We start from the raw sequence: 26,937 nt of genomic DNA on the forward strand, positions 1-26,937 counted from the left end.
ACAAGAGTAATGATAGGGGAATCGAAAAATAATCACCGAATTAGTATCGAATTTGACGTGGTTGGTCATTCTTATAACGTGTTAAATAATTATTTTTGAAAACTGTTTAAGCAGATGAGGTGGACAAAAACACGTCAGATTCGATACTTATTCGACGTTAATTCATTGGTCTCCCTATCATTATTGATGACATAATAGCCCGAGTCACCTAATGTCTACTCGTGTGAGAAGCACAAAATTTGGTCCGCTTAGTGCTAATCAAAGATTCAAAATGGTTACATTGATGATGCACTTGGCCCGTTTATCCAAACCCTTGGACCTGATATGGGCCAGCATCATGGGCTAGAAACAGAGTAGGCCCAGTCGAAGATCCCATCATGTGTAATGTGTATATATATATAGATGTATATATCCGTGTGTTACTGGTGTGTGTACACATATATATATGGTTGGACCTGAAATTGCCCCTTTATATTAGGAGACTTTGAAAGTTGCAAAAATGGAGTGTCAATTGTTACTCCCAACCATCAGAATGGGAGGCAAAGCTTTGTCTCTTCTCAGAACAACGAACCATGGCGTCTTCAACTTGAGAAGAAGAAGCAGATTTTCTAAATCGTCTACACAGAAATGGGTACGAAACTACTCGGTTCGGTCTGGTCTTGAGCCTCTTGATGTGCCTCGTTTGGCTGAAACCGCTCGCATCTCTCTCTCCCCAGATGAGGTAAACTTCCATGACCCACAATTTCACACACACACACACACACACACACATACATATATGTATATATATATTTGTTTTTATATATCTGTTTCTGTGTCCTTAGGTTGAAGAGTTTGCTCCCAAAATTCGACAAGTACTAGACTGGTATTCACTACTCTCTAGTGGGTTTTTGGGAGTCTGTATATGTATGTATATGAATTTATATTTATGTGTGTGAATTATATTTGATTTGAGTGTGAGAAAATATGCTTGATTGCATCATCATACATGAAATTTTGGTGGATTTTTCATTAAAATGTAATGGATATTGTTCACGATAACTATAAGCAATTTGGATCTGATGAATTTGAGTATAATAGGCTTCATATATTGTAGTTTTTTGGCTGCTTTGAGTGGTGAATTGAAGCTTCGTGATTCAATTCAGATTTAGGTAGTGGTATTGATACTTTTGAAGTTGTCAAACTTTAAATTTACTCTATAAATTGGAATTTCTTACTTCTAATTGGTGTCAAATGCAAAGCTTGAGTGACTTTTGTGGCGTGTGTGTTCATGTCTAATGCTATTCAGCTCAATTTAGAATGTATCTTCTTCACCCAATGTGAAAAGCCGAAGAGGGAATCATTCAGCATAAGGAAAACTTGTGCAACTGGAACATAGGCTTGCCATCTCGTTAGATTTCAGCATTCGTTATTATTTTTTGATCTGCAATGCTGATTGATAACCTATTTGTGTCATATGGAGTGATGTAGATTGTATAAGGAAAACTTGTGCAACTGTAGGAACTTAGGCTTGCCATCTCGTTAGATTTCAGCATTCGTTATTATTTTTTTGAACTGCAATGCTGATTGAAAACCTATTTGTGTCGTACCGAGTGATGTTTACTGCACTCTAAGTTGAAGCAGGGGGCACTGTTGTCCCTTGAAGGTTTATCTTATTTACTAATTATTTGTGGTAGGCTACCTTGACTATACTCTGATTTGGCAACTATTTTGGTATGGAGAGCTACCACTATTTTATGTAACGATTTGGACCGTCGCCTTTTCTGATGCTAAAGATGGATTTGGTTTCTCGTGTATTTTCTGCGGGCTATCTTGTGATCTTTATGATGGTGATTTTAAATTATCATATTTTTGGCTTGTATTTCGCTTCATGCAGGTTTGGACAGCTTCAAGAGGTTGATCTTCAGAGTATCAAGCCAGTCATCAGGGCAGGTTTGTGAGACAATTTAATGGGAAGTTTCTATAGTTGACCAGTTAATTCTCTGGTATGTCAATAATTTCTGCTGGCCATATGTAAACTTAATACGTAATCAAACTAAACTCATTAAAGGAATAAAGAATGAGATGACTGGATGGACCCATTTTGCAAGACCCTTCCTCCCTCTGTGGTTATGCTACGGTATCCCAAGACCATTTGAGTTGAAATTACTTTGTATGGATGCATGCAAACATTTGAAAACAATCTGCTAATTAAGTTTGGCGAGGCTTGAAGTTGAGACGCTTGGTTCCCGAGCCATTGCCTCGGCAAGCTCAGCTACCCACTTTTTACAATATTTTTTTTTAAGGTAAATACTCACACACACACCCACAAATGCCCACTTTGGGACTCGATCACCTCCCCTTTGAGAAAGGAGATGTTATACCAACGGGACTACTGGCCCAGTGGTTACCCGCTGTTTACACATGTTTATGCGATGTCTAACAAATTCAACAAAGAGACATTTCCCTTTAATTTGCTTGATTATTGATATAGAAAATCAAAAGATGTAGTCCCTAGTTTCACTTTATTATTAATGTAGAAAATCAAAAGATTTAGTTCTAGTTCTAGTTTCTTTCAAACACGAACCATAGAGTAGATATTTTGTTGTTGCTCAAAAGGTTGAAATGTGTGGTTGTAGATAGTAATGTAACTTTTGAAATAAAGATAGTTATACTGGGTATGGTATTTTAAATACTGATTCTGATTTTTGTTGTTTTGATTCAAATGGGGCATTAATTCTGTGCGTTATATGATGCATTTTACGTGTTCCACTGATTCACTGCTCATGTATACTTTGTCGATCATCATTCTAATTTTAATCACACGCATATGTAGCGATATTTTTTCATGTGTAGACAATGATTCTGAGCATAAGCTAGCATTTGGTATTTGATCCTGCTAAAGATCTTTATTAAATCTACAGATACTGAAGGCCACAATTTGCGTGATGATTTGCCTGAAACATTTGAAAATAGGTAGGAGGAGCTTCTACATCTCAATTTTAGATGCATAGTACTGTAATTCAATCAATTAATTTATTTTATTTTTTATTTTTTTTATTTTTTCGCAATAGGGAGGCCATGATATCTGCTGTTCCAAGCTATGAGGAGCCATACATCAAAGTTCCCAAAGTCTTGAACAAGGAGTAATACTGTTTTAGGTAAAGTTTTTTTTCACTCTAACATTGTCCCATTATCCTTTTAGCTAAGTGTGCCACTGACTATATCACATGTTCAAGTTCTTCACAATAACGGGCACTTTTCATGCGTTGTTTTCCTGATTTTCAATTCCAATCCACACACGCACATGATTTTTAGAATGATATCATTTTGTTGACGATTCCGTTATACATACAAACTTGTGCCTTGCATCTTGTACTCCCCCTGAAATTGTAATAATTTCCTGTGTTTTTACATGATATTTGAAAGGAAGCCATACTTCGTTTCTGTGTTAATTTGAGTCTTGGATGCGTTAATTTGAGTCTTGGATGCGTAACAATTAGTCTTAGGAATTCATGTATAGATAATTTTCAATTTTTTAATTCGGTGATGAACCATATATATATATATATTTTTAAGACCATTGATGAGGCAAGATCAAGTTATAATTTGAATCAGGAATATGTTAAAGTGACACTATGTGTCCAACATTTTGGTTATGACATATGTGTACGACACTTTTGGTTGGACATGCACCTAAAACCCATATCAAAGAATTAAATTTTATTATATTATTGCTTCAAAATGAGTATAATGTCAATATTGCACACTATCTTACACATTATTTTACTTATTAAGTAAAATAAAAATATTAAATAATTTAAATTTTTAGCCGTGTTCATGTGTCTTCTGTACCCGCACCCGACCCACGTGCCTGAGTCCATGTAACATTGCCATTTATTGTAGTTACCATCCAATAAAATAAAATCTGTAATTTATGCTAACTTTGTGTTATTTGTATGCAGAAACACGAGAGGTGAAATTGCAAGTCGGATGCGCGACGCCTCAGGAATGATGCAAAGAAGAAAACTTTGCCTCACAGATTATTATGTGGGGTTGAAAGTTGAAGTATGCAGTGCATGTAATGCTTCAAAATTACACTGTAGAGTTGTGCTGGATGAAGTTTATTGAACGATCTCGAAACCCTTGAACTTAGATGATGAGATTAGATTGAACCACATGTTATACTTTTTAATTAACTAGCCATTCGGCTTAGAAGAAAAATGATTCTGCATGACGGATGACATGAAAATTGTCGGAATGAGGCATTTTACCACTAATAAAGTCTTTCAGGTTTAAGTTGGATCTCTAACTGGTATGATTTTGGATTGTCAGAATAATTTATGCAGATTGGAAAATAAGCTCGTGTTTGTAGACTAGCATTCAACTTGCATAAATTTAGGCCAAGGAAGTTTTCGTATCCTTGGTACCATCAAAAGGATTAAAGCTAGTTTTATCCACAAGAACACACAAGTTACCAGAAAATTTTCCAAATTGTGGCTCAAATTTTACTCATGTACTAGTAAACAAACACGAATATAGCTACCAAAGGGCTAGCAGTATAACCTCCCCATACTCTGGATGGAGTGGAGGGGTTCGAGCCCGGGTGGGCAAAAGGAGAGAGGATAAGGTAAATAATTGAATTTTAATACCACAAGCTATCAGCAACTGTATTTGGTTTCAAAACAAATAGATTGACAAAATGAGAAACATAACGCACCTTGAAGAGAGGGTAGCACAGAGAAACAAAACTAAATAAATTAATAAAGGATGGGCATATCCCTGTTCGTATTTACATTGGAACAAAAAACAAAAGCAAAAACTAACATATTGTTTGAGAAGGGTTACATTAAAGAATGCCTCTCTATCTTTTTCTTTTCTTATCTTTTCATTTTTCCTACTCTATCTCTCCCCCTACTTCTGTGTCAATCATCACCTAACTCTGAAATAGCTTACAAAAAGAAAACATACTCAAAAGAACAAAAAAACGCGTTCTCTTTGGAGATACCTGCTCGACAATTATCAAGACTGCCAGAACAGATCAAATTCATTAGTATACAAAGACCGATCCTGAATCTCCAAATTGGCAACATGCCAATTTATGAGCTGAGATTGGACGCACTTGCATAGAACTAGACCAACAGGAAAAATCCACCATTCACTCTCATCCCTGCAACCAAAGGAGAGCGTGCAAAAAAACATCAGTTGGCTGTTAGCATGATTTCCAAATGAACAATGATAGGTGGACCCAGAGAATAAACCAAAACAGGATGTCGAGTCCTCAACAACCATCCAATGCATTTCAGTGGGAAATATGTGTCCCACTTGAACCCATCAAATGGCATTCGAAAACTCAGCTTCTCATTTCGGTTGATTGTCTCGGTTAAACAATCATTTTCCTTTCCAAAATCTTTTGATCGAGTAATTTCTATTCAGAAGCTTAAAAATTCTACTCACATGCTAAAATTCAATGGCTGAAAGTTAGGAAATTTTTTCCTTGACTGGGTGCTATAGTGAACGTATCCACATATAAATGCAACCACCTGGGATGAGAGTGGAAGATCAGCACATAATAAAATACATAGAGAAAGAGAAAAATAAAGTGACAATTCTTGTCATTCTAGTAAACGAAGTGTCAGGCCATTCTCTTAGTCACTCAGATAACAGAAGTAAAGACCACAGAGAAAATAACATAAATAATTCCAACCCTATGCAGACTAAGATTTCTGAACTTTGTTCTTCTCATGTCTTCTAAAAAATTAAAACACGAGGATTATTGTACTTTAAACATTTATCAGGTAAAGGTGGAGTTAAATTAGTGGTAATAAAAATATCATCAGCTCTTGTCAATTGATGGATGGGAGCAACTTACAACATTAATCAAGGAGGTAACGTTCCACAAGGCATAAACACGTGCAAGACCTGCAGAACGCCTGGGTCCATGACTGAATAAAGCATTGATACCAGCAGGGAAGGGAAGTAAAATCCCAAGTGGTAAAACAAACAAAACCAGAACAACGTCCACTAATGAAATTGAATACAACTGGAGCAAAGTTAGCAAAACTAAGCTAAAGTCTCCTAGAAGTAGCATTGAGATGACCAAACCAACAAGATCCTGCAGCAAGTGATAATTATAAATTCAGACAGGGAGATTATAAATTTGCAACAGATAAAATTTATAATAATTGTACCCAGCATGTAATGTGTACGTGCGTGTGTTGACAAACCCAGAAACAAACACTCACAAGAGAGAGAGAGAGAGAGTTACCTGGTGGCCAACAGGCTTAGTGTTATGACTCATAAAAGAGAGGGGATAGAATATATCTCTCTTCTCCTCCAGCATTTTCAAGCTGTTAGTATCTAAAATCCCACCATATGTCCTTTTCTGCCTCAAAAGATTTCCAATGCTTCTCCGGGTTTGGCTTAAAAGTGGTTCTTCTGTTAAATGACCCAATGGATTTTCTCTACAAATACTGCTCACACTGCAAAACATATATAGAAATGAAATTAATTTGAGTAGTGTTGCACACAAATGGTGCATGGCCTCCTGGAACCGCCAAGCTTCCACCAGGGCAACTTGCGAGTACATTTTATTTATTTAATATATTCTCCAGCATCTACTCTAATTCTATCACAAGTAACTGTATTTCCTTTTTTCTTCTTTTGGTAAGTAATTATATTTCTTCATTTCTATGTAATATCCAATATAATGTAATTGAATATAAACTACTGTATTGCTTAATTTCTGATGTTTACATGATGCCTGCTGCCAATCATAGTAGGACACCATTTGCGCTGGGGGTGGGATGACAAGAATTAGATGCTCAAATTGGGAAAGGAAGAAAAATATGGATAATCTCGAATTGGAAAAAGAAATAAAACATGGAAGAAGAACGTGGCAAATTTTTCTTTTTTAAATCCCACAAGATGTTTTAGTGTAACTTAAAAAGCATACTGATAGATATGTACTTAGTTTAATACATGTATATCCGCATGCATGTACATGTGCATGTATCACTAAATAATACCATGATTGCTGCTCAGTTAGCACTGCTCCATCAGTACTTCCAAAGGCTGCGCGTTCAAATTCTTCTTCAGCGTTATATACCAGAAGTCCATATTGACAATAACCACATGATGTAGCTTGAAACCAGGCCAGATCAACACGTACACCATGGATTTTCAGAGCAGGATTGGCGTGAGTGTTGAGCCATCTAATAACAGACTTAAACATTGCTCTGAGATGTCCTCGACGTACCAAGCGCAGTTGTGCATTCAAACCAGCCACAAATCGATACCAAGTGGTAGGTGGGACAGCCTGAAAGTGAAAAAGGATAACAATAAGCAAAATTTTACAGAACATAACAGGTAAAATAGAGCTATAGCCGAACGATCTTCTGTTTCCATAACTTATGACTTGAGGTTCCTTAGTCACAGATAACAAACCTGACTCATAAGACTAGTGACAACATTATCACTGTGAAGGGAGAAAGGAGCCATGTAACTTCCATCACCTCCAAAAAGTAAACACATTGGAAATCTTTGATGAAGGCGAGGAGGAAGATCGGTTCTCTTTTCATCCCCACCAAGAAAAAAGTCCACATATGCTAGCATTAGATCAGATGTTGCGGCCACCTACAGTAATACAGACCAATAATTTCAAGTTTTAGAAGTTCCACCCTTGCCAAAAAAGGGTCAGTGCTTACTGGAACACAAGTTATGCTTTGCCCAAAAATTAACATTGAATAGCTAGGAAAGGAAATGGATAATAAAGAATAATGCACAAGAAGTTCAACAGTAAGGACAATTAGTAGAAACAACCCTATCCAATTCGATTTGACTATGAATTATGTAAAATATTACAGCACAGTAATAGCCAGACAAAAAATATAACATGTAAAGACAGCAAATCTAAAACAAAAAATACTGGAAGTTCCAAATCTGGGACAGGAAAATTGTGGACGCTGTCTCAGAAGAGAGGACAAGTGAACCATCTGTTTTGTGATGCTAAATATGCAATTTTTTAAAGTTCCTTATTTTGTAGCAGAATATGCACCAAGACAATGATAAATTAGGACTTCTCATACGTAGAACTGCTTTAACTATTTTCACTAACAAAATGAATCATCTGTGTGTGCATCATATCTCCATCTTTTTTCTGATATATATATATACATATATAAAAATTATCCGGAGGCCTTTGAGGGTCGGTTGGGGAAAGTGAGGATTTCTGAAAAATCCACAAAGGAGAAGTAGCCTCGAACTCACAGCCTAGGTCACCTAATTTGCTTAGGAAGGTTAGTGCTCCCAATCTTGCTGTTTTGTCATTTGAGATCGCTAGACCCTCTAAGTCAGTTGCACTAGTGGATTGAGTAACCTTTTTTTAGTGGCAATAAAATGCATGTGTTGTTGGTGTTTCAATAGGCTGGAGGACTGATACTATTAATAGGACAAAGCCCGTAAAAGATAAATGATAATAAATAAAACAAGTCTGTGTTAGATTGTTTGATATGTGGCTCACGAGACACAAGCCTGTGAACTACAGGAAGTAGAAGCACATTACTAACCACTGAACCACATAAGTACTTTTGGCTAATAAGTACTAATAAGGTTCTTGTTAATCCTATAAGAACACTCTTTTACAAATTTCATAACAAAATATCAATCAATTCTTTAAAAAATGCACTAATACATGATAATTTACAATTGAGCCCTTAACCGGTAATAATTACACATTATGATACAATACTTATTGTACATTTAAAAATCATTCACACAGACATATCTATAAACTTGAGCTCTGGAAACGAACCTGTTCTGAATAATTCTATAACTTTCGCCAAAAGCTTATAAATTGTCAATGATAGGTACAGGAGAAGAATCTCTGAAATCTATGTCTAAGATATCATAGGTAAGTCAATGGATGGGCTTATAGACCTAACCTTCTTAATTCAATAATTAATGATTTGAAAGAGAATCAATCACTAGCGACATAACCATTTAAACTGTGTGAAAACAAAGGATGCTAAGCCACATTTAAACTGTGAAACAAACGATGCTAAGCCACAAAAATTAATCATTTGAATGAATTGGCACCAATATTTAAATCATGCAATGAAAACGATTCTGAGCCACAAACGTCTGAACTACTAGAAAAGGTCAATGAAGACATGCATAAAATTCATGACTGTTAAAAACCGTATTCAACTCAAATTTCCATAAAAACAAACCTTGATCCCTTCATAAAGAGCACGTGAGCGACAAGAGCGCAAGCAAGAATGGTCATATTCTGATCTCACGAATTCACGGAGTCGTTGTAACTTCATTCTCCGGCGCCATTGCTGCCAAGACCACGCGAGAGGATATGCAAGGATAGAAAGAATGCTGTACATTGATCCCTCCCACCACTGGTAAGCTGCTATAGCATTAATCTCATCTACAAATCTATTGAATGCGCCCTCGTATCTGCCAATTCAATTTACAAATGGTACAGTTTAAATCACAATCTGTAACAAATCATTAACAAGTAAAACTAATAACTTATAAAAAACACACAATAAAAAAAGCTGTTTGTTACAATTACAAAGCTGCCATTGAAAGGCAAATCACTACTTGAGAAGCTATCAATATTAAAGAACAAATAAATTAAACAAAAGAACATACACTATCTCTTTCACTTGTTCTGGAGGAGAGTGGGGGAGATGCCAAGGTTCACTGAACGTATTAGGACCCATAAAATACATTCTATGCACATGACTCTGTGACTCCTCAACTCTGTTTGTTTCCAAAACCTGAAAATAAAAAATACTTTTTTCACCTTCCAATGTCAAAAAAAAAAGTAAAAAAATAATATTAAGATAAAACTGGATAATTTAATTTTGACACAACCAGTATATTGTAGAAAATTTTGGCAATGAAAGGAAGTTTGGTGAAATACCTCATTCAATGATTCCAGGAAAGGGAATGAATGATCTATTTGAGAGCCCTGTTGTGTAGGAGCCGGGCCTGGTAATTCATCTACACTAACGAATTTCATTCGTGCAACACTGAGCACTAGAGTTAACAAGATCAGGAGACCCAACAGAAAAAGCCCAAATAACCAAGGCCCACCAAAGGTGTATATCAACTCTTCAAGAGCTGTATAACACTGTGGCATGTGATATCTGTCTGAAATGCATTCATAAGGACAAGGAGTTTCAGCAATACCACCTGTTAAAAAGGATGTAACAATCTAATATGAGTTTATAGAAACCAGCATTTTTTACATAAAATTGGTTTTACATCTGTCAAATGAAACAAAAGTTCTGTAGAAAATAAAAAAATAAAAAAGCATACAGCACCATTGATAAGAAATGAATATTCGAAGAATACAAGATGTAATTGCATAATGATTGCAATGACCAAGGAGAGCATAGCATTGGACAAAGATTTCTTAGATCTTAAGAAATATAAACATTAAAAAGCCAATGACTTTACCTCGTATGGCGATGTAAACAGCACGATGGGGAAGCTCATAAGATGGACATTGATGACAGAGGGCTCTATCAGATCCAGTAACATTCTTATAAGTGCCAGCTGGACACTCCTGTAGAAATACAGAGCATGTAAAAACACATATATAATAACAAAAAGAATGACCTGGAAGCAACCATCATAACTGCAGAGCCTCCTTTGCTTACTTATTTGTCGTTTTAGAAAGAAGGTTATTTAGCATGTCGACAAAGTAAATTTGATATTTCTAAGAATTACTAGAATAACTGTTTAGTAGTTCATAAATCTACAATTCATATGACAAATATAAGTCTCAATGTTGCATGAATATGTATTGCCTAGGTTCCTCCCTGCCATAAAGATGCTTCTTAATTAAGCCAACTTAAAGTAATTTCAATTTCTGAACCATGCTAGAATTTAAATGAATAAAATTTGCTAGTAGCTTAAGGACTATTGATTGCCAAAAAAAAAAAAAAAAAAGGTTTAGTAGCTTAAAAGAAATGGAAAATGTGATGTAGCAGATAAATTGCCAAGTGTACCTCACAAAATACACCATAAAGTCCTTTTGGGCAAGCTTTGCCAGTCACTGTCCCATTTTCCCCTCCACCACCATGGTCTCCGCCTGGGCCTCCCCTACAGTAACAGAAGAAAGCACCCTGGTGTTACCAGAAAATATTGGTAATAAACAAAAAAGCTAGAATCTAAGCATTATTGAATGACAATGCATCATAATCTAATAAAATTAAAACATAATATGTTTCCAAGGTTGTTGCTGTTAGTTGGTGCAATAATTAAAACCTGGGTTGTCAACCATAAGAATGCGAGTTCGAGTCGGAAGGTAACCAATTTGAGAATAAAATGAACATGCTATGTTAATGAAAGCACAAGCTAGCCTATGAAAAAATTTAAAAGGTACAAATAAAAATACAAGCTAGAAGCATTATGAATGATAATGCCTCATATAATTTAGTAAAAGCAAAACATCTTATATCTCAAAGGTCCTTGCTGGTAGTTGGTGCAATAATGAAAACTTTGGTTATCAGGTATTAGAATGCATATTTGAGTCCGAGGGCCACCAATTTGAGAATAAATCTAGAGGTAACATCTGCACCCAGTCTATCCCTTCCAGTACTTCAAATCAACTCTAACATAAGGTAATGGCCTTTTCTGAAGAGACGGTACATGTATATTTTGAAAGAGCTAATGATAGCAGAAATGACTTTTTTGGGATGTATGGGATGTGCTAGTCTCTCTAGAGACAATTTGCATTAGCAGGAGATTAACCGAGGATTTCCAATCATAATTATTTGACCATCCTTAACAAATGTGATAAAATGAAGTCCAAAGATATTTATTGGGCCCTTTGTTTAATATGCTTAACAGGTCTTTTGGCATCTGCAGTGACATTTTGGTGGTCCACTAAAAAAGTTAAACAGAAGAAGATAATCCTTGACACATTTCATTTGCGTGCAATTTTAATTTAAAAGAATTCATCTTTTCTATATTTTAACACATTCTTCAGATGAAATGCTAGTCAAATTCAATATTAAATAAAGTAAAACATAATTATAAGTAAAAAAGGGCCAAGATAGGAACAAAACAACCCGATTAGAAGCAAGACAAAATAATATGAATCAAGTTCTGGGTCTAACAAGAAGGCAACAAATGCAGAAATGGAAAACCAAATTAATGAAATTTAAAGCTAAAACCAGGTATTTCTGAAAGAATTACCACAACTTTGTGACAAATGAGCTCTTGTTCAGTTGGTTAGAGAGGTTTGATGAGTTTGATATGTGTTAGTTTTGAGTACTAACTCCTAAGTTAAAGTAATTTCCTGTACCCATAGCCATATTAATCAGAAAGTCGTCTTCAAGACTTCAGCTTACATGCATACTTTAAAAGGACACTCTCCACGCCAAAAGTTTTCTCAAGACAAATTCTAGATTCATTTCCAACAATGTACTGATAGAAAAAAGAATTGAAATGTTTTTCCAAGACAGCAATGATTTACCAGAATAGAGCCAATCCCACCTGCTTTCTTGAAAATTGAACTTACCTTTAAGCAAGTGCCATAGTGCACTTGTTCTCTAAATACTTTAAAGCCATTTCCCATGGGGGTAACTGCTCCTCAAGATCACATTAGCTAATCCCAAACAACTTTCAACCCCACAACAAGAAATAGTCTCCCATTACACCAGGGGATGGCCCAGGAATTTTCCTTCAGGGTGTCCAACTTGCTGTATGAATCTCTTTTTTAGAAAAAAATATTTAAAACAGTGATATATATTTTTCTTAACAATAGAAGTCTTAACAAACATTTTTTATGTAAAGAAAATATAAGAGAAGATCATTTGTAAATCAAAAGCATTTCACAATCCTTTAACTACATTAAAAATATATATATAAGGTATGTACAAAAATACACAAAACAGTAACTTTATCATATTTTTTGTCTGAGTAGAACACAAATTAATACAAAAACGAAACAATAAGATCAAAGATTTGCTAACAAAGTTGTGCCCAACGACCTTTTAACGAACATGACACAATACAAATAAAGTAAAACACATCTAAACAAGCCAAAAATTCACAAGCTCATAGGATCAAGAATATAAATGAATAAAAAACACAAAGGAATTAATTTAGAAAAGGTCACAGACAATAAGATATTTTCCCTTAATCTAGTATTACATATCAATTTAATAAAAGCTAAACCAAGAAAATTCATAACAGGCACATAATGGAATGTGGCCTTGTCGTGTGGAAAAAATTAAATCAAATTATAGACTTCATTGTATTAAATATAATAAAATAACTGCATTAGATATATGGATAATAATGAACAATTAAACAAAACCAAGGTAATGGCAAAACATAGAATAATATGAAGATCCACATGCATATATGTATATTGGTTCCCCTCCCGCCCCCCCCCCCCCCCCCCCCCCCTCCCCTTTTGTGATAAGTAAGAATTTAAACTTTAAACATATATATTGGGTTTCAATATTGTGTATATGATGTATTGGGGGATAGTACTTGATATACATTGGGTTTTGACACTGAGTATATGATATATATAGGAAACGTACTTAATGGGGTTGAGGGCACATGTTGAGAGGGTTTGTTATCAAGGGAGGGGGAGAAGAAAGAAAGAAAGAAAAAGGAAATACATGCATAAATCGTTCCAGAGCAAGAAAACTTCCTTTGAATTCAAGTGTAGAAATGTAGAAGGTACACTAGAAACAAAAGGAGTGTTGGGCAAACAAACTAAGATAAGCATGACTCTATCCCCAAGAAAGAGATGCTTTTCTCCACCCATTAACCCACATGAACACCTTCTCAACCATAGCTTTTGAAATGCTGAAAGTTTAAAGAAGGATCGTTGGCAAAGCCATACCTTCTAGAAAATAAGGATTAAAAAGAAGATGCAGATTTAGAAACTCCCTGCAGTTATATGTTATTGCCATAGAAAAAGAGCTCAGGTGGGATGGAGTTTGTGGAGGTGATTTCTTTTGGGGAGCCAGATGGATGGCTATGGATTCCCAACTCGCAAGGCCGGTTTGAGGTTAGGTCCTTTTTTAGATGTCTTTCGGATGGTCAAGCTGAACTCTTCCCCTAGAAGTCTATTTGGCGTTCTAAGGCTCCCCGCAAGGTCGCCTTTTTTGCTTGGACCTCTGTCCTGGCTAAGATTTTAACCCAGGACAATTTGAGGAGGAGGAATCAGGTGGTGGTCAATCATTGTTATATGTGCTTGTGTAATGAGGAATCAGTTGATCACGTCCTTTTACATTGCAGTATGGCCGGAGACTGCTGGGATTTGATGCTTCGTTTATTTGGGGTCCATTGGGCCATGCCCTATTCCTCTAGAGGGTTAATTGAAGCTTGGAGAGGCGTCTCTGTTGGGGCTGGTGTTAAGGATGCTTGGAGGGCTACGCCGCTTTGTATCTCGTGGTGTATTTGGCTTGAGAGAAATAGGAGATATTTTGACGGGAAAAAGAAGCCTGTTTTTATGCTTAAGTTCTCTGTTATTTCTACTCTTTTTTGTTGGGTTTCAGGGAGAGATTTTAGATCTATGGAGGAAATCATTGTTTTCTTGGCCTCTCTGAAGGTTCAAGGCGCCTTTTGGCCCTTTTTGTTTTATTTGGGCTTCGCTCCCCTTTTGAGCGTTTTTAATAAATTCTTACTTATCAAAAAAAAAAAAAGAGCTCAGATGGGTAATTTTGTCTTTCAGCAGTGGATACTATGCATATGAACCTTAAACTTAAGGAATTTCCAAGATTGAAATTTGGACTAAGTCTTGGTTTAAATTTCAGGCTTAATGTATTTAAGAGATGTTCAAAAAAATTAACGCTTGCAACACCAAGGATCGTATAGAATTCGATTGTCCTAATATGTAGTAAAACATGGGAAATGTGAAAAAGATGGATGGGGAAAAAGTAAGGTTGACTTCTTGAAAAGACCCAGTCTGAATTTTTTTTATAACATTTATTTAATCAATCAACAAAACACTGCACTATCCCAACTACTTGGGTTCAGAAATCACAAATCCTATAGTCCACCATTTCAGTTTCACTTAAAGGAAGAAAGCTTAAAAATATACATGCAAATTTCATCACTTTTCCTCTTAAGATTCCAATATGCCTCATTTCATCTTTTAGCAGATAAGCTAAATTGAACCAGCTGACCACTTCAACATCAAATTTGTCACTGACCATTTCCTGAAGCAACTTAATCCAAAACAATGGAGAGAGGAAGTTCATGGACATAAAGAAACCAACAGAAATTAATGAAGGACTTTTCCAAAATGTATAATACGTATTGAAAATCAGGTTTGTGCAAACCTAAGACGGATGCTTCCCTCCACAATAGCTATTGGCTGGTAGATGTCTCCAGTGGGAATATCTGACCAATGAAAATGAATCCTTCCACCACCTCCTCCACCACCACCATTTGGACTAGCACGGCCCCCAATGCTCGAAAGAGTTCCTAACTCGCCGAGAGCCAGTGCACTCAGAAACAAAAGAATAGTTCCACCAGATCCACCACCAGGACCTCCAGTTTGATCATCTATGACAATATGATCCTTATTCCCAAATTTTTCTCCAAAACTTTCTCCATTAGCGCTAACAGAACCTTCAAGAGACAAAGTTGACAAGGGATGCTCCCACGAACCCATTACTACATAGAAAAAGACAATGCATAAATAAAATAAAACAAAGCAAAATAAAATATAAATGTCAGTGCCAAGAACTTTGAAACTATTTGCACAGATGACCTTCAAATATATTATATACGAAAGAAACTACAAACTCATCATTTTATCACTTAAAAATTATTTTGTCACCTCAGGCACAAACTTTAGTAAAAGATGAAGTAATCGTGTCCATGAATGTGACAAAAAATTCAAGCAGAAATTAGAACATAGAATCATTATCATATCTGACATGGCAGTAAAATTTTGGAAGACGGAACTCAACTAACATAAAATGAAAGTGAAAGAGATAACGATGAATATATACTAGTAGTCAAACTGCCCACCTAGCGATGAACCAGTCTGTCACCCAGGAAATAGTTTAGGTGATTGCCCAACAAAATGACTTGATACAAAAGTCAATTAGTGATTCTTTGATCCATCTAGTTCATATAATTTGACAGATTTTGTATGATTTCTAATAAATAGATAATGGATGGCTGGATACTCGGAAGGGGTTTCATTAACAATAAACAACAAATGATAAGATCTATCTTTGTAACATGAAATACATATAAACTCAAAAATGATAAGCAGAAACATCACGATATAAGTAGAAATAGTAGAGCATAAATCTTAAATGTCTTAGCTCAAATGGGGAGGGCAAGTTACTCTCTCTTTCTCTTTTCCTTTTTGTCTCTGACAAGAATGGTATCCCCACCATTCGGGTAGGGACTAATTCCCTTGAAGTATACCTCATAACCCAAACAACTAGGTTAGTCCAGGAAAATCTTGTGAGACTAGCCCGAAGGGAGGGGAAGTCGAACCCAAGACGTTCGTCTCTCAAGCATAGTCCTACAGCCAACTGTTCTACTCCTTAAGGTTAAAGGCTGGCCCTTCTACTCATATGGAAACTCATGACAGAACCTAAAACAACTCAGTAAGTTAGGGTTGAGAGAGGCCATGTTTTATTTTTGTTTCTCTTTACTTTTTCTGTAACAAATTGTTTTCCTTCAGGTATGCGTATAGTCCTCTTGTTCTCCTTCCCAATTTTTTCTAATTTCCCATCTTTATGTATGATTGGATACTGAGCAAAAATGGTCGTTCCCTTTTCAGTTATTCTTTGATATTATTTGCTCTAGATTAAATTTTCTTGGAGATTCAAGATCCCTACTGCAGTTCTAGATTTATTTATTATTATTTTTTAAAAAACTAGAGATTCAAAGTTGAACCCCAAGATAGGGACCTAACTTTCTTCTCACTGCACAGAATCTGAAATACATTCACCATATACCTAAACCAAAAATGCAAACTGAACTAACCTGGCATTTTGCCAGGTTGGGCCAATTCAGTCAGTTCGGCTCTGGTCAAATTTTTGACAATGAAGTATTGCTTCAGTTTCATTCCTCGGAACTAAACAAAACCAACCTAAACTGAGTTGTGATTCTAGAAAACCCCAACACATTGAGCAAGTACTAATGTATTTAAACAAAGTAAAGAGCTTGCAGGTTGCACCAAAGGGCCTCTAGCCCAATGGTATTTCTTGGTACATCTTTTGCCATCCAATTCAGTAAATTTCCTTAATTAGTGAAAAAAGGAAAATTTTAACACCCACTTCTAAACACTACAACCCAACATGAACTCACAAATAAATAACTAAATAATCTCATGTCCATGAGAGTTTTCATTGACTGCAATATCTATATATATAGATACATAGACATAAATCGTCACGTGTTCCAACATTAGAAAGGAAAAGAATGGCATAACTTGTTCAATTGACCCATCTTAAGCTTACCTATAACACCACCACCGGCAGTTGAACCAGCTAAGCTGTCATTTCCACTTCCACTACCAAGTTCACAAGGCAAATCAGCATCTCCGTAAGAAATACCACCGTCAATGCAGCTTCCATTATAGCACCCTACTCCACCTTTACCACCATGCCCACCACCACTACCGATACCATTGCTTAAAACTTTTCCTTGGCCAACACCACCTTTGCAGCCTGTTCAAACACCATAGTTGAATTATAATATCATCTGGTATACTGTTCAACTACCATATGAACCATGATGCTAAAAATCGTTCTCTTTTGCTTGAAGACAGGATTTATATTCCTTCAAGGCAGAACTTTTTGGACCAGCTAAGACTCACTGTACTCGAGCAGATTTTGCCAATAAATCATCATCCTATAAGAACTCAAGGTGAAGTAAAAAAGAACGTATACCCATGCCAGAAGTGCTAATTGTTCCAAAAGACAGGACAGCTATAGTTCTCGCTCTATGGAAATGAACAACAGATCCTTCAATAAGGCCTTCAACTAGGACATCCTCCACTCGGCATACCTGAATATGGAAATGAATAAGAAAATTTAAATAAACCTAAATAAATAATTAGCTATCCTATTACTATGCAACTTTACTAATTAAACACCTGGAGAGTAAAGGACAGCGAAGAGTTCACATTGCAATCTTCAGGCGGATGAAGTAGTTCAATAGGGCAGTCCTGAAGTTCACAGTTTAGCCTTGGTGTCCTATAATGCATCAAATATGAATATTTTAGCAAAATCGAAAGGGAGCCACTTAAAGGAATCTTATCAAAAGATGGTACAGCAAAATCCAAACTTACACAGCATCAGCTGGTGCATTCTTTAGAGGACCACGTAAAACAGATCCAGGTCCAACCTTCATGTAGAAGGCCCCAAAAAAAAAATTATATTCATTTAATAGCAATAAATCGTGTCCTGTATAAAACAAGTTATACCACTAAAGTATTCATCATGTATATCTTACAAACTCAAGGATGATTTGAAACAAATTTTCAAACAATTTGCCATTTACACAAATCTGTTTGACGATAATATAAGTCCATGAGGGGTAGACAAAAGCATCAAGCATCATTACTTGCTACTGCCACAAGATAAAAATATAATATAATATCAAGATGACAGCAAGCTTAGACTTTATATTAAAAGATCACTAATGAGCAACGTGAAAGGCCCTTGAAATGTCTAAAGAGTGAAAATGGGCAAATGAAGGTCTTTATCCAGGGAAACATTGATCGCATTAGTGATTAGACCTAAGATCCAGGTCATGGAACATATTCCGGCACTGGATTTAGATGCAGTCAGTCCACAAGTCAGTCAATTGTTCTTCTTCTGCTTGCTATTTCAGCAACCAAAACAAATAAAATTAAAGATACGGTTTAGCTCACAGCAGATTAGATGCATACATTTGGTCACACCCTGAAAGGAATCAGATCATGGAAAGTAAAATTGGATCAGCAGCTGTTGCAGCAGCAGACATTCAGAGAGACAACTCATCAGATGACAAAATGGTTATGGAAAAGATATTAGAGTTTTATTAATTGTTACCATGAAGAAAAATCCTATTTTAAGAGGACAAGAAGATAAATGCTCTAAATTTATAGCTGTGATGGGTCAGGAAAGCAATGATTAGAGAAAATTTGGAGAGAGCAAGTCATGTTTTTACAGAGTGAGAGAATGAGAGAGAGAGAGAGCAGGTTGAGGATGATTATATCCAGACACATATAAGATGAAAACTGGAAAGAGAAGAAAAAGAGTCAAGCTTACTGCAAAATGTACAAATGACACAAACAAAATGTAAATGAGAATAAAAGAGAGCGTGTAAAACCAAGGATTAATCAACCTGCTTGACCAAAGCAGGCCAAAGATACTATGTTATTAACTGACTCTATATAAAGAAAGAAAAATAAAAAATAAAAAAAGATAAAAAGAGAAGAAATAGAGCCAAGTATACTTCAACAATGCACCATATTGGAAAAACAAAAACAAGAAAAGAATTTGCAAGGCCTGCTCAATTAGTTAGCTACTGTGTTTAAAATGAGAGTTGCGTGATCATAAAACAAGAGGAATAGCAACATAAAAGGAAAAAACTAACCAACCAAAAATTTAAGACGCTAATGCATCTAGTTGATCATCCTGCCAAACAACTGATTCAGTGAACCACCAACACATGTTTGAATCAGAATCAGTTCAATTTGCAAATACTCGTGGAGTGACAAACCAAACATAGTTCATGAATTCAAAGCTAGAAATCAAAGGTAACGCATAGTATATCATAAATTTTTCAATCCCCTGGACGACCAATTAATGGAAAGAAACCAACTTTAATATATGCTAGAGCCAAAGAAACAAAGCTCATTATTAAACCATACTTCAGCGAGAGAGAGAGAGAGACCCAGATCTTGCAGCCATCACCAAACTCAACTAATCTTTTTGAAAGTTGAATGTCCTCAACAATAAAGTTAAGAAGGCATCATCAGTTTCATGTGGAACTGATTTAAAATCTGATATGATCCATACAGACACGTAATAATGTTCCTAGAGCGAAGGATGTAAAACATAATTAACAATATGAGCAATCTAAAATTGTCAATCAATTCCCATGTAGATTTTAAAACAGGCTAAGCAATTATACATGTTATATTTTTCGTACGCAAAGACTTGAAAAGGATTTGGAGCAATAGAATGCAATGTCAGGTCTAATATTGCAAATGGTTAAGTTCATGGCAGGGTTGCAAAAGAGATTGGAACAGATTAATAAGAAACTTCTAATAAATTTCACACAAAGGCCTCTTTTTCAGCTTAAACAAGAAAGTTAGAACCTGGATAGTATGTACATGCACTAATACAAAAAGGATAAAAATAATAATAATAAAGAACACACCGATAACCAATCACCTTGGCTTTGGAAAAAATAATTAGATTGAATTGCTAAATTACCAGTAAACTTATGTTTCTGAACCTTGAAAGAAATCTATATAATTAACACTTATAGTGAGATATTTGCTTACATGGATGCTGTAAAACAGTGATAAAACCAGACGTTGTGCTTGAATACAATCTCCTGGTCCAGATAAATTTAATAAACCTTGTCCGTTAACTCCCAAATTTGCATTGGATTGTATGACAGATGATTCCTGATAAATACAAATAGAAAAGCAAACCATATATAACTGCCTCATGAGGAACATACTACTATAGAAAATGGCAAAAATAAGATTGGTAGAACACCTTGAGAACTACTAGATTGCTAGCTTCAAGCAAGGAAGTCTCAACATTTGCATCTCCACCACCATCTATAAGCATCGTGGAATTCCACATCAAAAACATTTTTACAGACATCCGTAGAGCTCCATAAACCTAAAATCATTGAGCTCAGATTCAAGTACACATATTATGAAACTTATAAAAAATATATATACATATTATGAAATTAAAAACATCATAAATAGTTTGGGGAACAAGAAGCATCAAATGTCATAGTGCATCACACCAATCAGAAACATGATGCAATATCAGTATGGGGATTGCTAGAGTGGTGAAAATAAGCAGATATAAAATCACGTCTCGTGATTACTTTTGACTTAGCCGTGTGCACAAACGGAACAGTGACAGTGTTCCAACAAAAACTTTACGAGGATCAGAAAGCAAATGAGGGAATAATTCGAAAGAGCACGAGAAAGCAAGCAATTAATAGACTTTAAAATTTCCATCATAAATGCATTCTGTTAAACCTATGTTAAATATTGAGGGGTAGTTCCACTATTCTAATTACTGTTCATTGGTTAATCAATGATTAGATTTCTTTCACAATATTTGCTTGTAAATAACTATTCTCAATATACTATTTGATAACTAATGGCTATGGACTTGTGGTAGTTATTTAGGTCATTCTATTTATTTGAATTAATAATATTACATTAAAAGATATATTAACATGTCATATATCTAAAGGTTATGATCTCATACAAAATGAATTACTGAAACAGAATTCATGCAGCCATCTGTCGTTAGTTTGGAAGAGGCTTTGCAGAATGGTGAAAAAAGATTCATGTAGTGGTGTAGCCTAATCCTAATCATCATCTGGAATATGCATTGATATAGTTGACAACATTCCATAATGCTACGTTTGGTGTGCAGGAATGGAATGGAATGAAATGCCCATTCCAACCATTCATTTGTTTGGTGTGCAGGAATAGAATGGAATGACCATTCCCAATGGAATGAAAATCCATTCCAGGGAATAAAAATCTATTCCATTACTAAACCTATGGAATGGCCATTCCATTCCATGGTAAGATTAAATATTTTTGTAATATTCCCAATAAGCCCTTCATCACATTCCAATAAGGCAAAAATATTTCGCATAGACCAAAAATCTTTCACATTCCATTTTTCACATTTCTCGAGCTTCTTTATTAGACGTGGTAAAGGTTTTTCACCTTCCCTCTCTTCTGAATATACCCAGAGCTACCATTGACAAAAAGTTGCAGAACCTTCAACCATATTATATATAACCTAAGAAGCTGATGTAAAGGCTAATATATATTATAATATATATTAGCCTTTACATCAGCTTCTTACGTTAAGTATTCAACCCGTTTTTGGATAAAATTATACTAACACAATATTAATTAGATTGATTTTATTAAAGTAATGATAAGGGTATTTTTGAAAAAAATCATTCCATTCCAGATTTAATGATAGTCAACCAAACAATAGAATGGTAATAATCATTCCATTCCATAACGTTTCACCGTGTCACACCAAACATTAGAATGGTAACACTCATTCCATTCCATTCTCATTCTCATTCCATTCCAAGTTGCATTCCATTCCATTCCTGCATATCAAACGTAGCCTAAGTGACTCCTCCCATTACTCACTAATCTTCAACTTTCAACTTGTTAATAGTGGGTTGGGTTCCCTCTCATATAGACTACAACCAATACAATTCAGAAAACACGCACATTTGATCAAGTCGCAGAAAAAAAGTATATAAATAAAAAGGTCAGGACTCGATTACGGACAACCTGTCAGGAATTAGTGTCATGATGTCGGCAAATCCTGTATCATAAACAATGACCTAAGTTGTAATAATTCCTATTTTATTGATAGTTTTGGTCAAAGAGTTGTCTTGGTTTACCATTGGAGATGTTCAAAGACCTGGAGTCAAAGATCGTCAAAGTTCAAAGAAGAAAGGGCTGTGATTGCAAAGGTTCTTCAATCAAAAATGAGAATGATATAATCACACACACTCTAGGATACAACAATAGTTTTTATAAGGTTGATAAAAGATCAAAAACGTAATTTTATTTGGTTTTTGAAGTGTTTCATAGTATTCAAAAACTTCTCTTCTACTAAGTTATGCACCAATGCATTTAATGTCCATTTGTGAAAATTGAAGTTACCGACTCCAGAAAAATTTCAACTCCAAAAGGTTTCCAAATTGTTTTCCAACATGGAGAAGAGTTACCAAGAACAATAAAAAGGCTTTTAAGATTTCTATAACATTTAAAGACAGAAAAGGAACATGACGAAAATGATAGAAAAGATACATTAGCTATACAAGCTCCGTGATTTTTCCTATTTGGATTTTCCATGTAAAGTTTTGGTTCCTTTCTTTACTGCTTTATTCGTTGCATGATTGATTGTTTGCTTAAACTGGATAAAAATTGAACTTAATAATTGACTAAGCTACAATCAGCCAAAAGCAAAATATCTCCCATTAACATCTAACAATAATATGCAAACTCAAAGGATATTTTACATGTGCAACTCTCTGACTCATTTAGTAGATCAATTATACCAATAATTACCCTAATCATGTGTTTTAGTTAATTGTTTTGCAAAATCTATAAGAAGCATTTTTACAGAGTTGTTCAATCTACCCACATAAATAAATTAAACTATATAAGAGAATCTACAAAAGGTAAACTGCATAGAAAGGTTATATATAGAGTTCAACAAATAACGAAGGGACGAATTATACAGGGATATGTATAAAATGGTCATTACCTTAATTACAGATTCACTCATTAACAGCTCTTCTGCTAGTAACTCAAATTCTGATAAAGCGTAATGTGCTAAACCAAAGCTCAACACACCATGAGACAAGAGACTAATTTCTCCTTGGACCTGAATGATGATCAAGAGAGAAGGCTAAATTAGATACATGCAACATAAATCTATCTCCAGGGGAAAAACAAGGATATATCTATACTCTAAAACTGCAAAGCAAGTGTCACCGAGGGAGGAATAGGTTTTAATAGGTGCTTCGAGGTGGCATCCAATTGGAGCCTCTTTGAGTATTAGAAGTGCATCTTCCACTGTAAAAGTGAAAAGAGAAGCTAGTAGCTTATAGACTTGCCGGTATACACCCCCGCATCGAAGGAAAGAGGATATGGTATTTGGATACACTGCCTCAAGCTAAAAGGTCATGCTCATGGAATCTGGGAATTATTGTTACTCATACAGCTCTGTTTGATATTATATTATTTGCACCCACCCAAAAATAAATACATGAGGCAAAGATAAAGAAGAAAGTAATTGAGTAAAAGGTGCAGCGTATTAACTCGGGGGAAATGGGTCCAACACGTGCAAACAGACATGCCTGGCCTGACAAAAGATGATCAGGAAGGTGTTCCTTGTCTTGCAAGATGTTCAAAGATACGCATCCTAATATTTTCATATGTTATAATGCTACAGAAGCCATATTACCACATGGACATGCTATGTAATATAGAATTTTTACTTCGCCCTGTGATTCACAGGGAGAAACCTAAACACACATCCATGAACTGAAATGCATAATTTTCCTCCATAAAATAGAGGTGAAAAATAAGGATACACATTTCACAAACCTGGACACGACTCCAAAGCAAAGGAACAGTAGCTTTGGCATGATTTCTGATATAAACATTTGTCATAAGAGGTTGATTAGGGAACTCCAATAGTAGTGTGTCAGTATCTGTTGACATGTTGTTATTGCTAACGATAAGGGTCCGGGGAACAACATCATAAAAAGTCCCAGCAGCACCTGAGTTTTCTGGGCAGCCACTACTACTTCCTCCTGCAAGCATACTAAATCCTCAAAATTTGCACAAAACAACAAAAAAAGACAAAATATACCAGGTTCTCTCAAAAGCAATGCAATTCTTTAAGAAAGGAATATAAAGCTCATATCCAGCAAACAACCAAACATCCTTAAATACTTAATAATGAAGCTAACTAGCTGGACCAACTTAGAAATACAAAGCAACAGTGTTCCAGATAGTAAAGCCATATAATGAAGCAAGTCCAAAGGCTACGTCATAGAAGTTGATTCAATGAATGTTCAAAAGCAAAGGTGAGAAAAGTGCTTCATGTTATCACATCTTTTGGGCTGCTGCAGCCCTCTGACATGAACTGCAAAATCATTATGCTGCCACTTGAGATTTGGGATATGAAAGATCTTCTCTTTCAAACAAGCACAAACAGCTGCCACAATGTCATTCATCATGTAAAATAACTGCACATAAAAAAATATATATTTATTTATATATGTTTCTTATTCATTTCTCAAACACATAACTGACTTGCAATCCACTTTAATCTATTTATGAGGAACACGATTCAGAGCACCAGATCAGCATGGTGTCATAATATTTTACAGAAAAGCATATCATATCATTAACACCATAAAAGTTGTTAATTATATAGCAAAAAGACACAAATCATGCAGAAAGTTTAACCTTACTGCCAAGTTTCCAGTATAGGCCAATTCTCTGTTCAGAAAAGGTCGCTAGCTAAGCAGGAAGGTCTAGCACTAGAAAGATCAAACCTTAGATTTTACACATGGGAATACAATTAGCTACTGAAACATAGCTAGCAACTCACTGAATCAAGAAAGTAGCTTGCTAGAAGTATAATAGAGAAAAGGAACTGGAGTCTTGGCAGCATGGATAGTGGTAATTGGTAGGGTTAGCTATAAGAGAGAAAAATAGCTTCTTGTGGTTAGGATTTTGGAAGTTAGCAAAAAGATTGGAGGCTTTATAAATGGTAAGGGTTCAAATAGGCTTGGATTAAAATGTGAGATGTTGATAAAAATTTATGAGCAATGACTATCTATGGTCTCGGGTGGGTAAGGCCACAAGGGTTCTAGGATATGGAGTTACGGATGAAAAGAAAAAAGAGAATAAGATCTAATTGTTACTTTAAGATGATTAAAGTTGATCAAAAGAAACTGAAAATAAAACTCTGCCGAAACCCAATTGTACCGCCTACGGTCAGGTTCACATACACAAACCTTGAACCTTCTAAAACCATTTAAAAACTTTTGCACTGAACTTTATTAAGGAGATGAGAGTACATAAAATAATTTAACTACATAGGACAAGCCAAAACTTTCAAGTACTGTGGCGAAAGTGCTGTCATGGCACCAAAACAGAAGGGTAGCAATCAATTCCTGTTGCTGGCAATCAAAAACCTAACAAAGGCCACGCATATAGGCCCAATAAGTAATAACAAAAATTATTGTCCACTACTACATGCAATGCCCAAAAATTAAGTAATAACTAAAGTGCCTTAGACGAACTCTTAAATACATATGTATAGAGAGAGAGAGTAAAAAGGGTGTAAAGACACATCCACATTGATACTGACTTGGACAGCCTCTCTATGTTTCAATCTTTATCTTTGTTTTTAAATTTTCAATTATCCATATAGATTTTTTTTTGTTAATCTATATTATATTCTTTCTCTCTCTCTCTCTCTCTATATATATATATATAGAGAGAGAGAGAGAGAGGGAGGGAGAGAGAGAGAGAATATATATATATATATATATATATATATATATTAAGGACTTTCAGCCAATTAGCTTAATAGGATGTTTGTATAAGCTTATTGCCAAGGTTCTTGTCTCCAGGATGAGTAATGTTTTGGATGGTCTTATTTCAGAATCACAGAATGCTTTTGTTGGTGGACGGCAGATTTTGGATTCTATTCTTATCGCAGGGGAATGTGTTGACTCTAGATTGAAAAGTGGGGTTCCAAACGTTTTATGTAAGCTTGATATTGAGATAGCCTATGATCACGTTAATTGTAAGTTTGTTCTGTATCTACTTCGGAGGATTGGGTTTGGAGACAGGTGGATAAAATGGATTGAAACTTGTATCTCGTCTGTTATGTTCTCTGTGCTCGTGAATGGTTCCCCTGTGGGTTTTTTTGCTAGCTCGCGTGGTCAGAGACAAGGAGACCCATTATCCTCTTTCTTTTTCCTTATTGCCATGGAGGGACTGAGCAGATTAATGAGAAAAGCGGAAGATTTGGGTTACATCAGGGGGTTCAGAGTTGGCAGAGATGTTGAACATCAGATGCAGATCTCCCATTTGTTGTTCGCGAATGACACTTTGGTTTTTTGTGATGCCGAAGTCTCTCAACTCAGATATCTGAGGTGCATTCTTGC

The 26,937-nt window shown here is 35.5% G+C and overlaps 2 protein-coding genes across 2 annotated transcripts in view; one reads left to right on the forward strand and one right to left on the reverse strand.

The window, feature by feature from the left end:
- The first annotated feature begins 427 nt into the window (after positions 1-427).
- On the forward strand, positions 428-4,284 carry LOC132284227 (glutamyl-tRNA(Gln) amidotransferase subunit C, chloroplastic/mitochondrial). The gene is made up of 6 exons (XM_059786309.1): positions 428-721; positions 825-865; positions 1,877-1,932; positions 2,904-2,955; positions 3,054-3,140; positions 3,945-4,284. Exons 1-5 carry the CDS (start codon positions 500-502, stop codon positions 3,127-3,129), a joined length of 447 nt encoding a protein of 148 aa, XP_059642292.1. The 5' UTR covers positions 428-499; the 3' UTR covers positions 3,130-3,140; positions 3,945-4,284.
- Positions 4,285-4,712: 428 nt separating this feature from the next.
- LOC132287032 (uncharacterized) overlaps positions 4,713-26,937 on the reverse strand; it is a 46,552-nt gene continuing 24,327 nt past the window's right edge. The window contains exons 3-22 of the mRNA XM_059789496.1: positions 24,353-24,561; positions 23,508-23,627; positions 20,721-20,849; positions 20,501-20,626; positions 18,293-18,348; positions 18,098-18,197; positions 17,892-18,009; positions 17,460-17,669; positions 15,312-15,648; positions 11,010-11,103; positions 10,456-10,564; positions 9,917-10,188; positions 9,643-9,770; positions 9,210-9,444; positions 7,426-7,614; positions 7,008-7,297; positions 6,248-6,461; positions 5,852-6,094; positions 5,437-5,522; positions 4,713-5,149 (exon numbers count right to left, since the gene is read on the reverse strand). Of these exons, the coding sequence (XP_059645479.1) occupies positions 5,002-5,149; positions 5,437-5,522; positions 5,852-6,094; positions 6,248-6,461; positions 7,008-7,297; positions 7,426-7,614; positions 9,210-9,444; positions 9,643-9,770; positions 9,917-10,188; positions 10,456-10,564; positions 11,010-11,103; positions 15,312-15,648; positions 17,460-17,669; positions 17,892-18,009; positions 18,098-18,197; positions 18,293-18,348; positions 20,501-20,626; positions 20,721-20,849; positions 23,508-23,627; positions 24,353-24,561 (3,413 nt within the window). The 3' untranslated portion in view covers positions 4,713-5,001. The remainder of the gene's footprint in view (positions 5,150-5,436; positions 5,523-5,851; positions 6,095-6,247; positions 6,462-7,007; positions 7,298-7,425; positions 7,615-9,209; positions 9,445-9,642; positions 9,771-9,916; positions 10,189-10,455; positions 10,565-11,009; positions 11,104-15,311; positions 15,649-17,459; positions 17,670-17,891; positions 18,010-18,097; positions 18,198-18,292; positions 18,349-20,500; positions 20,627-20,720; positions 20,850-23,507; positions 23,628-24,352; positions 24,562-26,937) is intronic.

The sequence above is a fragment of the Cornus florida genome, unplaced genomic scaffold, assembly GCF_030987335.1.
Source record: "Cornus florida cultivar Cherokee Brave unplaced genomic scaffold, ASM3098733v1 CherokeeBrave_3.0.0_Hap2_Chr11, whole genome shotgun sequence".
NCBI classification, from domain to species: Eukaryota; Viridiplantae; Streptophyta; class Magnoliopsida; order Cornales; family Cornaceae; genus Cornus; species Cornus florida.

Bases quoted from the DNA above. Each gene is read 5' to 3' on its own strand.
- LOC132284227 (XM_059786309.1), top strand. From the start codon at position 500: ATGGAGTGTCAATTGTTACTCCCAACCATCAGAATGGGAGGCAAAGCT. The intron at 1,933-2,903 runs GTTTGTGAGACA...TTAAATCTACAG, and splicing joins CAAGCCAGTCATCAGGGCAG to ATACTGAAGGCCACAATTTG. The intron at 2,956-3,053 runs GTAGGAGGAGCT...TTTTCGCAATAG, and splicing joins CCTGAAACATTTGAAAATAG to GGAGGCCATGATATCTGCTG.